This window comes from Thalassophryne amazonica, chromosome 21, assembly GCF_902500255.1.
Source record: "Thalassophryne amazonica chromosome 21, fThaAma1.1, whole genome shotgun sequence".
NCBI lineage: Eukaryota > Metazoa > Chordata > Actinopteri > Batrachoidiformes > Batrachoididae > Thalassophryne > Thalassophryne amazonica.
The window spans coordinates 32242352-32252955 of NC_047123.1; the positions used below are offsets into that span (position 1 = coordinate 32242352).

At 42.8% G+C, this 10604-nt stretch overlaps 1 protein-coding gene across 2 annotated transcripts in view; it reads right to left on the bottom strand.

Moving 5' to 3' along the window:
• bcl11bb (BAF chromatin remodeling complex subunit BCL11B b) overlaps positions 1-10373 on the bottom strand; it is a 51190-nt gene extending 40817 nt beyond the window's left edge. Inside the window, exons 1-2 of one of the 2 annotated variants that reach the window (XM_034161642.1) lie at positions 9690-10373; positions 340-720 (exon numbers count right to left, since the gene is read on the bottom strand). In XM_034161642.1, the coding sequence (XP_034017533.1) occupies positions 340-720; positions 9690-9753 (445 nt within the window). In that variant the 5' untranslated portion in view covers positions 9754-10373. Of the gene's footprint in view, positions 1-339; positions 724-9689 lie in introns of both variants that reach the window. The other variant, XM_034161641.1, reaches the window with a different exon arrangement.
• Positions 10374-10604: the final 231 nt, after the last annotated feature.

Below are 10604 nucleotides of genomic sequence, written 5' to 3' on the forward strand. Positions count from 1 at the left end.
CTTGCCGTCCGTTCCGCTCCATGATGAACTCACCTCCAACACGTTATACTGGCACACGTCACTATAGAAAAAGCACGATGTTGAGTGTGAGGTTGATCTTGTGCTTGTGGTTTGTGTAGGTTTTCAAATCATTTGGGCCAAAGTAGTTTGTAGGTCAGCTGTTGCAACAACTTTGTGCACACAAGGCGTTTCTGTCATTTTTGCTGGTTTTCAAAGCTACCATGCCCAAATCATACAGTTGATCAACATCTTTAAGTTAACTGAGGACAGACATGTAAAGAAAAGAGCTTTTTTGGGGGGGGGATCTAAGAAATGCTGAGTGTGTTTTATCGTCCGTACCTCCCCTCTCCTGTTTGGGGCAGATCCCCTTCGCTGGCGTCAGCCTCCTCTCCTCATCATCTTCTCTGCCGGGTGTAACCTGGATGCCCACCTCCACTGGGACAGGCCCTCTACCCGGCTCCAGAGACCTGACCCTATGAGAGATGGGGATGCCAACGCCCCCGCCGTGCTCCCCATTCTTGGAGAAGGACCCTGGTCCACTTCCTCGTCCCCGGCACAGATGCCGCTTGTGCTCAATAAACACCAGGATGTCCCCCAGGGGGAAGTTGGTCTGGCACTGGCCGCAGGTCAGCAAATCGTGTTGCCCAGGTCCTCCTCTCCGCAGGCTGGGGGTGGATGGCTCTGGAGATGGAGATCCTGCCCCTGAATCATGATTAGCTTCTGCTGCAGAGCACAGAAGAGGAAAGACGTTGAGGAGAAGATGGTGACAAGAAAACACAAAAAGAGAACAAGACGTTTCGTCATACGCAACCTGAGAGAAGCCGCTTCTCCCTACCACATGAGACGATCATAACATTCACGTCTGTGACACTTCCATGGCATAAAACAAAGCCACACTAAAGCTAATTCGCGTAGACAAACACCTGCGCGCCTTATCTGCGTGAGATCTGCGGGGGTGGGGCCGAGCACAAACTGTACCACGTTTGCAGCCAGGAAGCACCTCTCGGTGCGGGCCGGGGTTTCCGGAGACGACCTTCTCTGCACGGCTCAGCTGTCATAGCTGCATGGCTGACTTCACCACGTGGGAGAGCATATGCATAACAAAAAATACAATTTTAAAAAAAGGCAGCAACAACAAGAAACACAAAGGGTCTTTTCAATGCCTTTGAGCGCCATAATCGGAAAATCTGTAAAGGCCGACTGAGAGTCTTGATCAGAACGTAAATCTAACACTGTCATTAATAATCGTTATACATGTTCCTCCACTCCTCAGCTTAGTCCCTCATGGATGGTCTCCTTTTCCGGGGGGTGGGGGGCTGGAGGAAACCTGAAACTCCAGACACTCCAGGGGTGTCTGAGAGATATTGATGTCTCTCTGTGTCCCAGATTCCCTTTGCCTTTCTCCAGAAACTGGCATTCAAATAAATGACAAAGATTAGTGTTTGTTTTTCAGTAGATCCGAAACTCTCTTATCACCCATCTCAAACTGTCAGGGAGCAGATGCCCCTCTAAAACTACGCCGCCGCTGTTCAACCTGAGCTGCCATCCCAATGAACGTTGCCCACATTTTTACACAACTTTATAATTTCACATGTTTCTTTGCAACAACGTATCATTGGTGATCCACACACACGCATGCGCACGCAAGCGTTCCAGTCCACTCGCTTCCCCCTGGAGTGATGTGCCAATGCCAATATCTTTCTCTAAATGGCGAAGGATTCCTGGACAGCCGCAAAATCATTTTCATTTTATAATCTTCTGTGGCAAAAAAAAAAAAAAAACAGAAACACAAATGCATATTTACCTATAGTTCCAGGCTTGTGATCATAACTCATGTATAAATGATCATCATAAATAAATCATAAATAAATTCCACACAAGCCTGAGAACCGTGTGCATTTATGCATGTGTGCAACGTGGCCTTTATGCATGAACACCAGCGTTCAAATAAAATGACTAAGTATGTGCAATAATAAGGATAATCTGTAACCCAATTCCAAAATCATGACATTAAAGTAACAAATTGATTACTTTCTGTTAGCGTTGGCATGTCTAAAGTGTAAATCTATATATAAATGTACAAATACATGCAAGTATAAATCTAAAGTTAGCTGATTGCACAGCATGTGTTGCCGTTAACTTGTTTTTGTTCATTCTGTCAGGTAACATATGTTCAGTTAAAGATTCTATCCATGCAATAAAAGACCTAATGGCATTCCAGACAGCTTTTATAAGGAGCAATCTAATAATGGTTTAATGCTTTTTCCATGATCAAACAGAATAAAACTATCTATGTTGCCTTGACAAAGGTTGTGCTTATAAAATGAGTAACTCATCCAACTGTGAATCAGCTGAAGTGACTTCAGATTGGGGAGCACCCACAGTGCTAGTGTGGCGATGGTTGCAGCATGCTAGCAAACCATCTTCACATTTTCAATCTGCTTCACACAGCAGCAGAGAGTAACTGGTTTATGTGCTTCTGCAGGAAATCATGTCAACTGCAAAATAATCCCTACTTTTATCCCACGCAAGAGACAGTCGAATGGGTTCATTTTGTATCTACAGCCATCTGACTCGTACAGGACAAACTACAACGAAAACTACCAAACATTAGATTAAACTTTTTGGGGTTTTGCCTTTTTTATCTCAAACAAGTTTAAAGACATTTGTGTGAACATTTTCGACAGTATCATGGGTACTTGACACTTCCATGGGGTTGGCTGGGCAGGCTGACAGCTCTGGAAGCTAACTGCCCACTCAAAACACTGTAAAGAGCTTTATTGTGAAATGTTAGTACATTCAGTCTAACACAGGGTTGCTGGCAACAAGCTACATTTAAAAGTAAAACTTAAACATACACAGCAAATTTTACAGAGTAAAATAGACTCTGTAGGGACTACATTTAGTTGTACTCCAAATAGAGTTAAATAAACTGTATTATACTGAAAAATCAGCAATCATCAATCACCAAATCAAGTTGAAAAACTTAATTTAACACTATGATAAAGTTCATTTTGCTGTCTTTTGAGGGACACCAAACGTAGTCCAAGCAGAGTCAAATATTGTGTATACGCTGTGAAATTTGCTGTGTCTGATTGGGTTTTACCGTTATCACCAGTAATCCCATTTTTAACCTGAGCTCCTGCATTATACAACCCCTGGCAAAAATTATTGAATCACCGGCCTCAGAGGATGTTCATTCAGTTGTTTAATTTTGTAGAAAAAAAGCAGATCACAGACATGACACAAAACTAAAGTCATTTCAAATGGCAACTTTCTGGCTTTAAGAAACACTATAAGAAATCAAGAAAAAAAGATTGTGGCAGTCAGTAACGGTTACTTTTTTAGACCAAGCAGAGGAAAAAAATATGGAATCACTCAATTCTGAGGAAAAAATTATGGAATCACCCTTTAAATTTTCATCCCCCAAATTAACACCTGTATCAAATCAGATCTTCTCATTGACATTGACCCTATGTGTCTTTTGCAAGGAATGTTTTTGCAGTTTTTGCTCTATGGCAAGATGCATTATCATCTTGAAAAATGATTTCATCATCCCCAAACATCCTTTCAATTGTCCAAAATATCAACATAAACTTGTGCATTTATTGATGATGTAATGACAGCCATCTCCCCAGTGCCTTTACCTGACATGCAGCCCCATATCATCAATGACTGTGGAAATTTACATGTTCTCTTCAGGCAGTCATCTTTATAAATCTCATTGGAAAGGCACCAAACAAAAGTTCCAGCATCATCATCTTGCCCAATGCAGATTCGAGATTCATCACTGAATATGACTTTTATCCAGTCATCCACAGTCCACAATTGCTTTTTCCTTAGCCCATTGTAACCTTGTTTTTTCTGTTTAGGTGTTAATGAATGCCTTTCGTTTAGCTTTTTCTGTATGTAAATCCCATTTCCTTTAGGCGTTTTCTTACAGTTCAGTCACAGACGTTGAACTCCAGTTTCCTCCCATTCGTTCCTCATTTGTTTTGTTGTACATTTTTCGATTTTTGAGACATATTGCTTTAAGTTTCTGTCTTGACGCTTTGATGTCTTCCTTGGTCTACCAGTATGTTTGCCTTTAACAACCTTCCCATGTTGTTTGTATTTGGTCCAGAGTTTAGGACACAGCTGACTGTGAACAACCAACATCTTTTGCAACATTGCGTGATGATTTACCCTCTTTTAAGAGTTTGATAATCCTCTCCTTTGTTTCAATTGACATCTCTCGTGTTGGAGCCATGATTCATGTCAGTCCACTTGGTGCAACAGCTCTCCAAGGTGTGTTCACCTCCTTTTTAGATGCAGACTAATGAGCAGATCTGATATGATGCAGGTGTTAGTTTTGGGGATGAAAATTTACAGGGTGATTCCATAATTTTTTCCTCAGAATTGAGTGATTCCATATTTTTTTTTCCTCTGCTTGGTCTAAAAAAAGTAACCGTTACTGACTGCCACAATCTTTTTTTTTTCTTGATTTCTTATAGTGTTTCTTAAAGCCAGAAAGTTGCCATTTGAAATGACTTTAGTTTTGTGTCATGTCTGTGATCTGCTTTTTTTCTACAAAATTAAACAACTGAATGAACATCCTCCGAGGCCGGTGATTCCATAATTTTTGCCAGGGGTTGTAATTTCACAATAAAGCTCTTTACTGTGCTTTGAGTATAGTTGCTGCTGTTCTGATGTTGTGAAAACACAACATACTGACAGGAGCCTGTCAGAGCTGTTGGGCTGCCCAGCCAAGCCTATGGAAGGGGAAATTGGCCACACCTGTTCCAAAAGAAAAAAGAAAAATGTACACACAAATGTTTTCAAACTTATTTGAGACTCATGAAGAAATGTAAAAACCTGGAAAGTTTCATCTAACACTGCTCAGGAGTTCAGATTGTAGTTTGTTCTGTATAATCCCATTGGCCGAATATGTTCTATTGCATGGTCCTTGATGTGATCCAGTCGTGGTTTTGCAAAGGGAAGGAATCGAACACACCCAGTGCTAACTTCTAAATGAAAGCTGATGAAATGTTACATAATTAAAAGGCTGTGCAGTGCTTCACTTTTCTATTATTGCTCACTTATAACAAAGCAATTCCGTATCACAGAATATCTTCTTTTTTTTTGTATCATGATTAAGCAATCCTGCAACTTGTCATCCCCACACATGTTTTTACTGTATGTATGTGCAAACAATATGGCGTGTGCTCAGTTTTTCAGTTTTGTCTTGGCCGCGATGTTGTAAGTGGGCTCAACAGACTGACAGACACCTGAGCATTTGAACTCAACTTTCTTTCAGTGAAAGACACTGACAAAGAGAGAAGGGCCTGTTTGTTAACCCGCGGTTGAGTAACACGGCCCGGGGGCAGAAGGCAGTAAATTAGCAGGCGTTGGCGCGCTCACTATGCCACTGGAATATCAGTTGGACGTCTCTTATTTAGAAAAAAACAAACCACACCCCTTTCTGAAACTCACTCATCTGTCCCGAGACTCACCTGCGTGAGAAAAACATGTGGACTGTGCGCGCGCACACACACACACACACACACACACACACACACACACAGACAAAAGCACCATTCAGTGTACACTGGGTGCAAAAAACATAAAATGCATGGAAATGGAAACATAGAAAAGAATTACAGTGATGTGGCCTTTCAGTGTGACAAACACTATCTAATACCTCTACGTGAGAGCGAAACGCTTGATAGGTAAGGGATCCTGGCAGAACGCACTGTCAAACACGCCGTCAGTGGGAACGGCTGATGATAGCAGCTGTCTAACATAATGCCACACATACTTGATTTCTCCCTCTGACTCAAACCCCCCAGTAGATTTGCCCGCTGACAGTCAGACTGCTCTGCCCGATCACTCAGGCTGCCTTAGAGCGCCCCCTTTCAGGCTGCTGAGGAGAGAGCGAGAGACACTGAGGACCACCGCTACACAATGTAGACCAGATGGGGAACAATGAAGCTGTTCCCCCCACCCCCTACAAATAACTCTGCAAAAGTTTAACAAAAAAAATTCCAATTGCAGATTTTTAAAAGCAAGGCTAATTTGTCAGAGTTGTGTCCTGTATCCCTTTAAGTCCCTCAAATCCATAATTATCGGTGTTCTTAAATATGTGTGATTTCTCTCTTTGATGTTTCATTGTGCCTCAGGTGGCTACAGATATGATTTTACAGGCTGGTTTGATGCGCCGCCATCAAGCAACAAGCTAAATAAATGCAAAATGATGCATTTTTGTTTGCATACAAAAGAGTAGGAACTGGAACATGTTTTGCTGAGTGGAGGGTGGCGCTACTCTGGCGGGTTGAGCGAGCAATAGGCCGAGGGCACTTATGGCAGCCGCCATATTGCATGAGTTCAAACCTGTTTCTCTCTCTTTTGTTTTCCTTTTTGGCGTTTTTAACCCCCTTCACACACGTGCAAACCCCACAGGGAAAGTCGGGTAAGATTCACGCTGCTGTTGAGAATAAACGACGCCAGCAAGATTGCAGATGGTTGCAATCAAAAATTCAAACAACAAGCAGCCTCGCTTAGCCTAGCTCCCCCCCCCATCCCCCCTATTTTTTTAACGTGTGTGTTCTCAGCTTCCGCTGCCAGGGAGTGGCGTAACGGTGCGCTCTGGTGTGTGCTTCATTATCTTATCACCGTTTAATCCGAAGCAGGATCTTTTCTTATCGTAAATCTTGGATTCCCGAACGCGAGCGAAAACACAAATGAGCAGGCGCGCTACGTGCCAGTGACGAGGTGTGACCTCCGGAGATTAGTGAAAATTGTTTACGCGGGATTAAATATTAACACAAAGAGTTTGTATAAATCATGAGTTGCTGCAATGTTTTGCGAACATTTTACTGCGGCATTGAGCAGTTTGTCAGCCATGTGGTGCCAGCCGAGGAGACGGTTTCACAAGCAAGATGCCAGTTCGAAACCGTTACCACAAGGCTTTTTTTTTTTTATCATCATTATTTAAATAATAAATTGCAGGGCAGCAAAAATTCTGATACTACACTCCTCTAGATGATCACAACACTAATGTATCCAAAAGTGCAAACAGACAACAAAAGCTGCAGTTTGCATGTGCAGTGCATGAACATTATGCACTGAGTGTCTTCCTCCTTGAAGCCTGACCTGACGGTAGACATCAAATACTCCCTCCTCCACTGAAGACTGTCTAAAAATATGCTGATATTCTGGTTCCCTGTACTTCCAAGCAGAACATAACCTATAGGGCAGTAGCTGCAGGGCACGGTTCAACTGACAAACTCTTCACTTCCTGCATGGACTTTGTTTTGCCGCTTGTGTCACTTTGTGGCTGGACTTGACAGATGCACACAGTCCTTTTTGGGGATTTGTGTGTGTGTGTGTCTTGAAAAATAACAAGCATCCTCTGACTCGAGTCATTATTAAACCCAATAACCCTTGTTACGTGTTGACTCAGTCAAATTCAGTTTGATTTTCGTCCAGCACTCTTCCGATCCTCCCAGCTGAGGTGTGATCCCGGTTGTCCTGACCCACCCAGCTTAAGGAAATAGCCCACAGCCACGCTCACAGACTCGGCACTTTAAAGAGTTTGTCGTGTTTGTATTATTAAAAGGTCATTTGCATCGCTTTTGGTGTAAAACACCTGTGCTTCTAAGAACAAGAAACAAAAGGAAGCGCCCATGTTGGACACTTAACCTTGTACTGGCACCTCTGTGTTCTTTGCCAGCGAGGCCTTGCACGTGTGGTGTGATAGAGCAGGTAGGATGAGACAGAGGCCCCATGTGGCCCCACTGCTTTTGCAGCATCCTGTAGTGGTTGTGTTAACTGATTCCTGCAGGATGAAGCTCCAAAAGTCTAAAAACCATGGACGCCAACCTGTCTCTTAAAGAGTGAGGCGAGACGCACCATCGGCTTCGCGAGTGCATAAAATCAAATTCTAAGTGTAATTATCCAAACATCTGCCGTTCAGCAGCAGCTTTGAGAGTTCAGCATGAGCTGTGAGGTTTTGTTTAACCAAAGTAATGAAAGATGTCAAACAAAGTGACCTGTGGCCGTGAGGGGAGAAGGCAAATATTTAACAGTTAGTCTAAATTTGTACATGTCCCCTCAAGGCAGTGGAAATATGAAAAACAGCTGCAGTTATTTGTCATGAAAAAGGTAAAGGTTGAACACACACACACACACACACACACACACACACACACACACACACACACACACACACACACCGTAATAATGCCTGAGGTGAAACTGTAGTTTTCATACAAATTTTGCACAGCCAGAAGGAAATGTGTGAGTTCATCTGGGTCTTAAAAGTAACAGCAAGAAGGAGAAAAACTGTCAGATCGATTTTTTTTTTTTTTCACAAAAAACAAAAGTAAATATTTAGATTTCAGATTCACTCATTCATTCATTTTTCTATACAAGTTCATTCCAATTATGGGTATTAACTATTGGAATTATTTCAGTCAGATTTGGGAGAATGAGTGAGAAAATGAGTGAGATAAATGTTTAGTGTAAATGCTGTGCGGTGACAGAATGCATCTAAAAACAGATTGGCCAAAGATTACATCATGAACTTCTGCTATGAATTAGTCAGATTAGGCCTCTATGAAATTGGATTTAGCCAAAGTAGAGCGCTGGGAGACGAAGGTTAGACTGATATAATTGATTTCAAATTGGATTATGTGCAACTTTTTAATCTCGTGCCCACAAAAAATAAAGAGATATAATCTGTACAAATTTAAAAAAAAGCAAAGCATCTGAGGAAAAACTCCAAACAATTACAATTTAAAGAAATCAGATGGTTATTTTTTCTTTTTTCAAACTGGTTTGACTTTTACTCACAACTTAATTTTTGTTGTCATGCAATATCAAGTCTCGACAAATAATTTTGAATGTTTCTAAGTGTAAAAGAAAGAGAAAGAAAAAGCAAGATAGAAATTCTAAACAAAATTTTAAATAAAATAAAATAAAACATGGCATAATGATACCATGTATAAATCAGTGTCGCTCTGATGAGGGGGGAAAATACTAAAAGATGGATGACAAAAGGTTTGCATGCACTTGCACGCCAGACGCACGTGCACGTGTGCACACTCCATTAAAGCCACCCCCTCTTGAGTTTTTCCTAATATTGCAGTAATTTCGCTATATGAAGCTGCAAAAAAGGCGAGTTTTTGCATAACAATATTTGAAAATCCACGCAAACACTCGTGTTCACTTTCAAACGTGTTTTTGTTGCATCTGCACAGGTGTCTAAAGATAAATGTCCAGTTTTGTGCAGCGCGTTTTGCAACGATTAAACACGGCGCATGGGCGCATTTGGATTAAAATTTTCTTCGCATTAATTTAGCTTCAATCAATCAATCAATTTTTTTTTTTATATAGCGCCAAATCACAACAAACAGTTGCCCCAAGGCGCTTTATATTGTAAGGCAAGGCCATACAATAATGATGTAAAACCCCAATGGTCAAAACGACCCCCTGTGAGCAAGCACTTGGCTACAGTGGGAAGGAAAAACTCCCTTTTAACAGGAAGAAACCTCCAGCAGAACCAGGCTCAGGGAGGGGCAGTCTTCTGCTGGGACTGGTTGGGGCTGAGGGAGAGAACCAGCTTCTTTTGTAAAGAAAAATCTGAATTATGCATAAAGTATAAATGTTTTCAACTTGATCCTACGTGTAAAGATGAGGGTTAAACTCACCTTGTATTGTCTCCCGGTGCGTCAACGATAAGTGCTGCGGGTTCACCTGCTTGCGGCGGGACATTGCCCCGGCATTTACTCTGGCATCGCCCGGTGAACGGCACTTGGAGTCGGCTTGGACCGTGGTGTCGGTCCTGACTGGGTCGCAGGTGACCAACTTTCCCTTCTTTCCCCTCTCCTGCTGCTCACAACCGTCCAGTGGAACTTTGCTGCGCGCCCTGAAGGTGAACGGACCGACGGGGACACCGAAACGCCCGCAACGTCCCGCAGCGCGTCACTTCTTCAGGGGAACCAATACCTGGATTGAGGAAGCTGAAGTAGTTTTAGGAAGCTGGTGTTTTGGCGCAGGTAGATGATGATTGGAGTGTTTGCAGATGCGTAAAAATATCCTGGAGTGCGAACGCGCGGATTAGACACTCCACCGGTGACTGGTAAAATGTTATTTGGCACCTATTCCTTTAAAACAAAACGGATTGACATATCATCTGGGGTCAAACTGTGTGTTCTTGGAGTCACGCGGTCCTTCCGTTACAGCAGTAGTGCGCTAAAATGACCCTTTGGCACTGACTCCTGCGCGTTTTGGCATCGGTGCGCGGAACGGCAACTCTTGGCTCTAGTGGCGGGAGCTGAGAGAGAGTGAGAGAGAGGAGAGAGAGAGAGAGTGAGAGAGAGAGGTGAAGACGGCAGGCGGGCGGACAAGACACCTCCTCCTCCTCCTTCGGTCCAATGTTTCCTTCAGCGCGGCTACTTCTCTGACGCACGAAGAAAACGTCTGTTTGGGAAGACACCCCTCCAAAAAAAAAAAAAAAAAAAGTGCACTCGCCTTTACGAGCTGTTTGTGTTTCTGCGTGCGGTCGGTCGTGGCTGCCTCTGTGGGAGACGAATGGGATTCAAGTCGAACTGCGTCCGTGGACG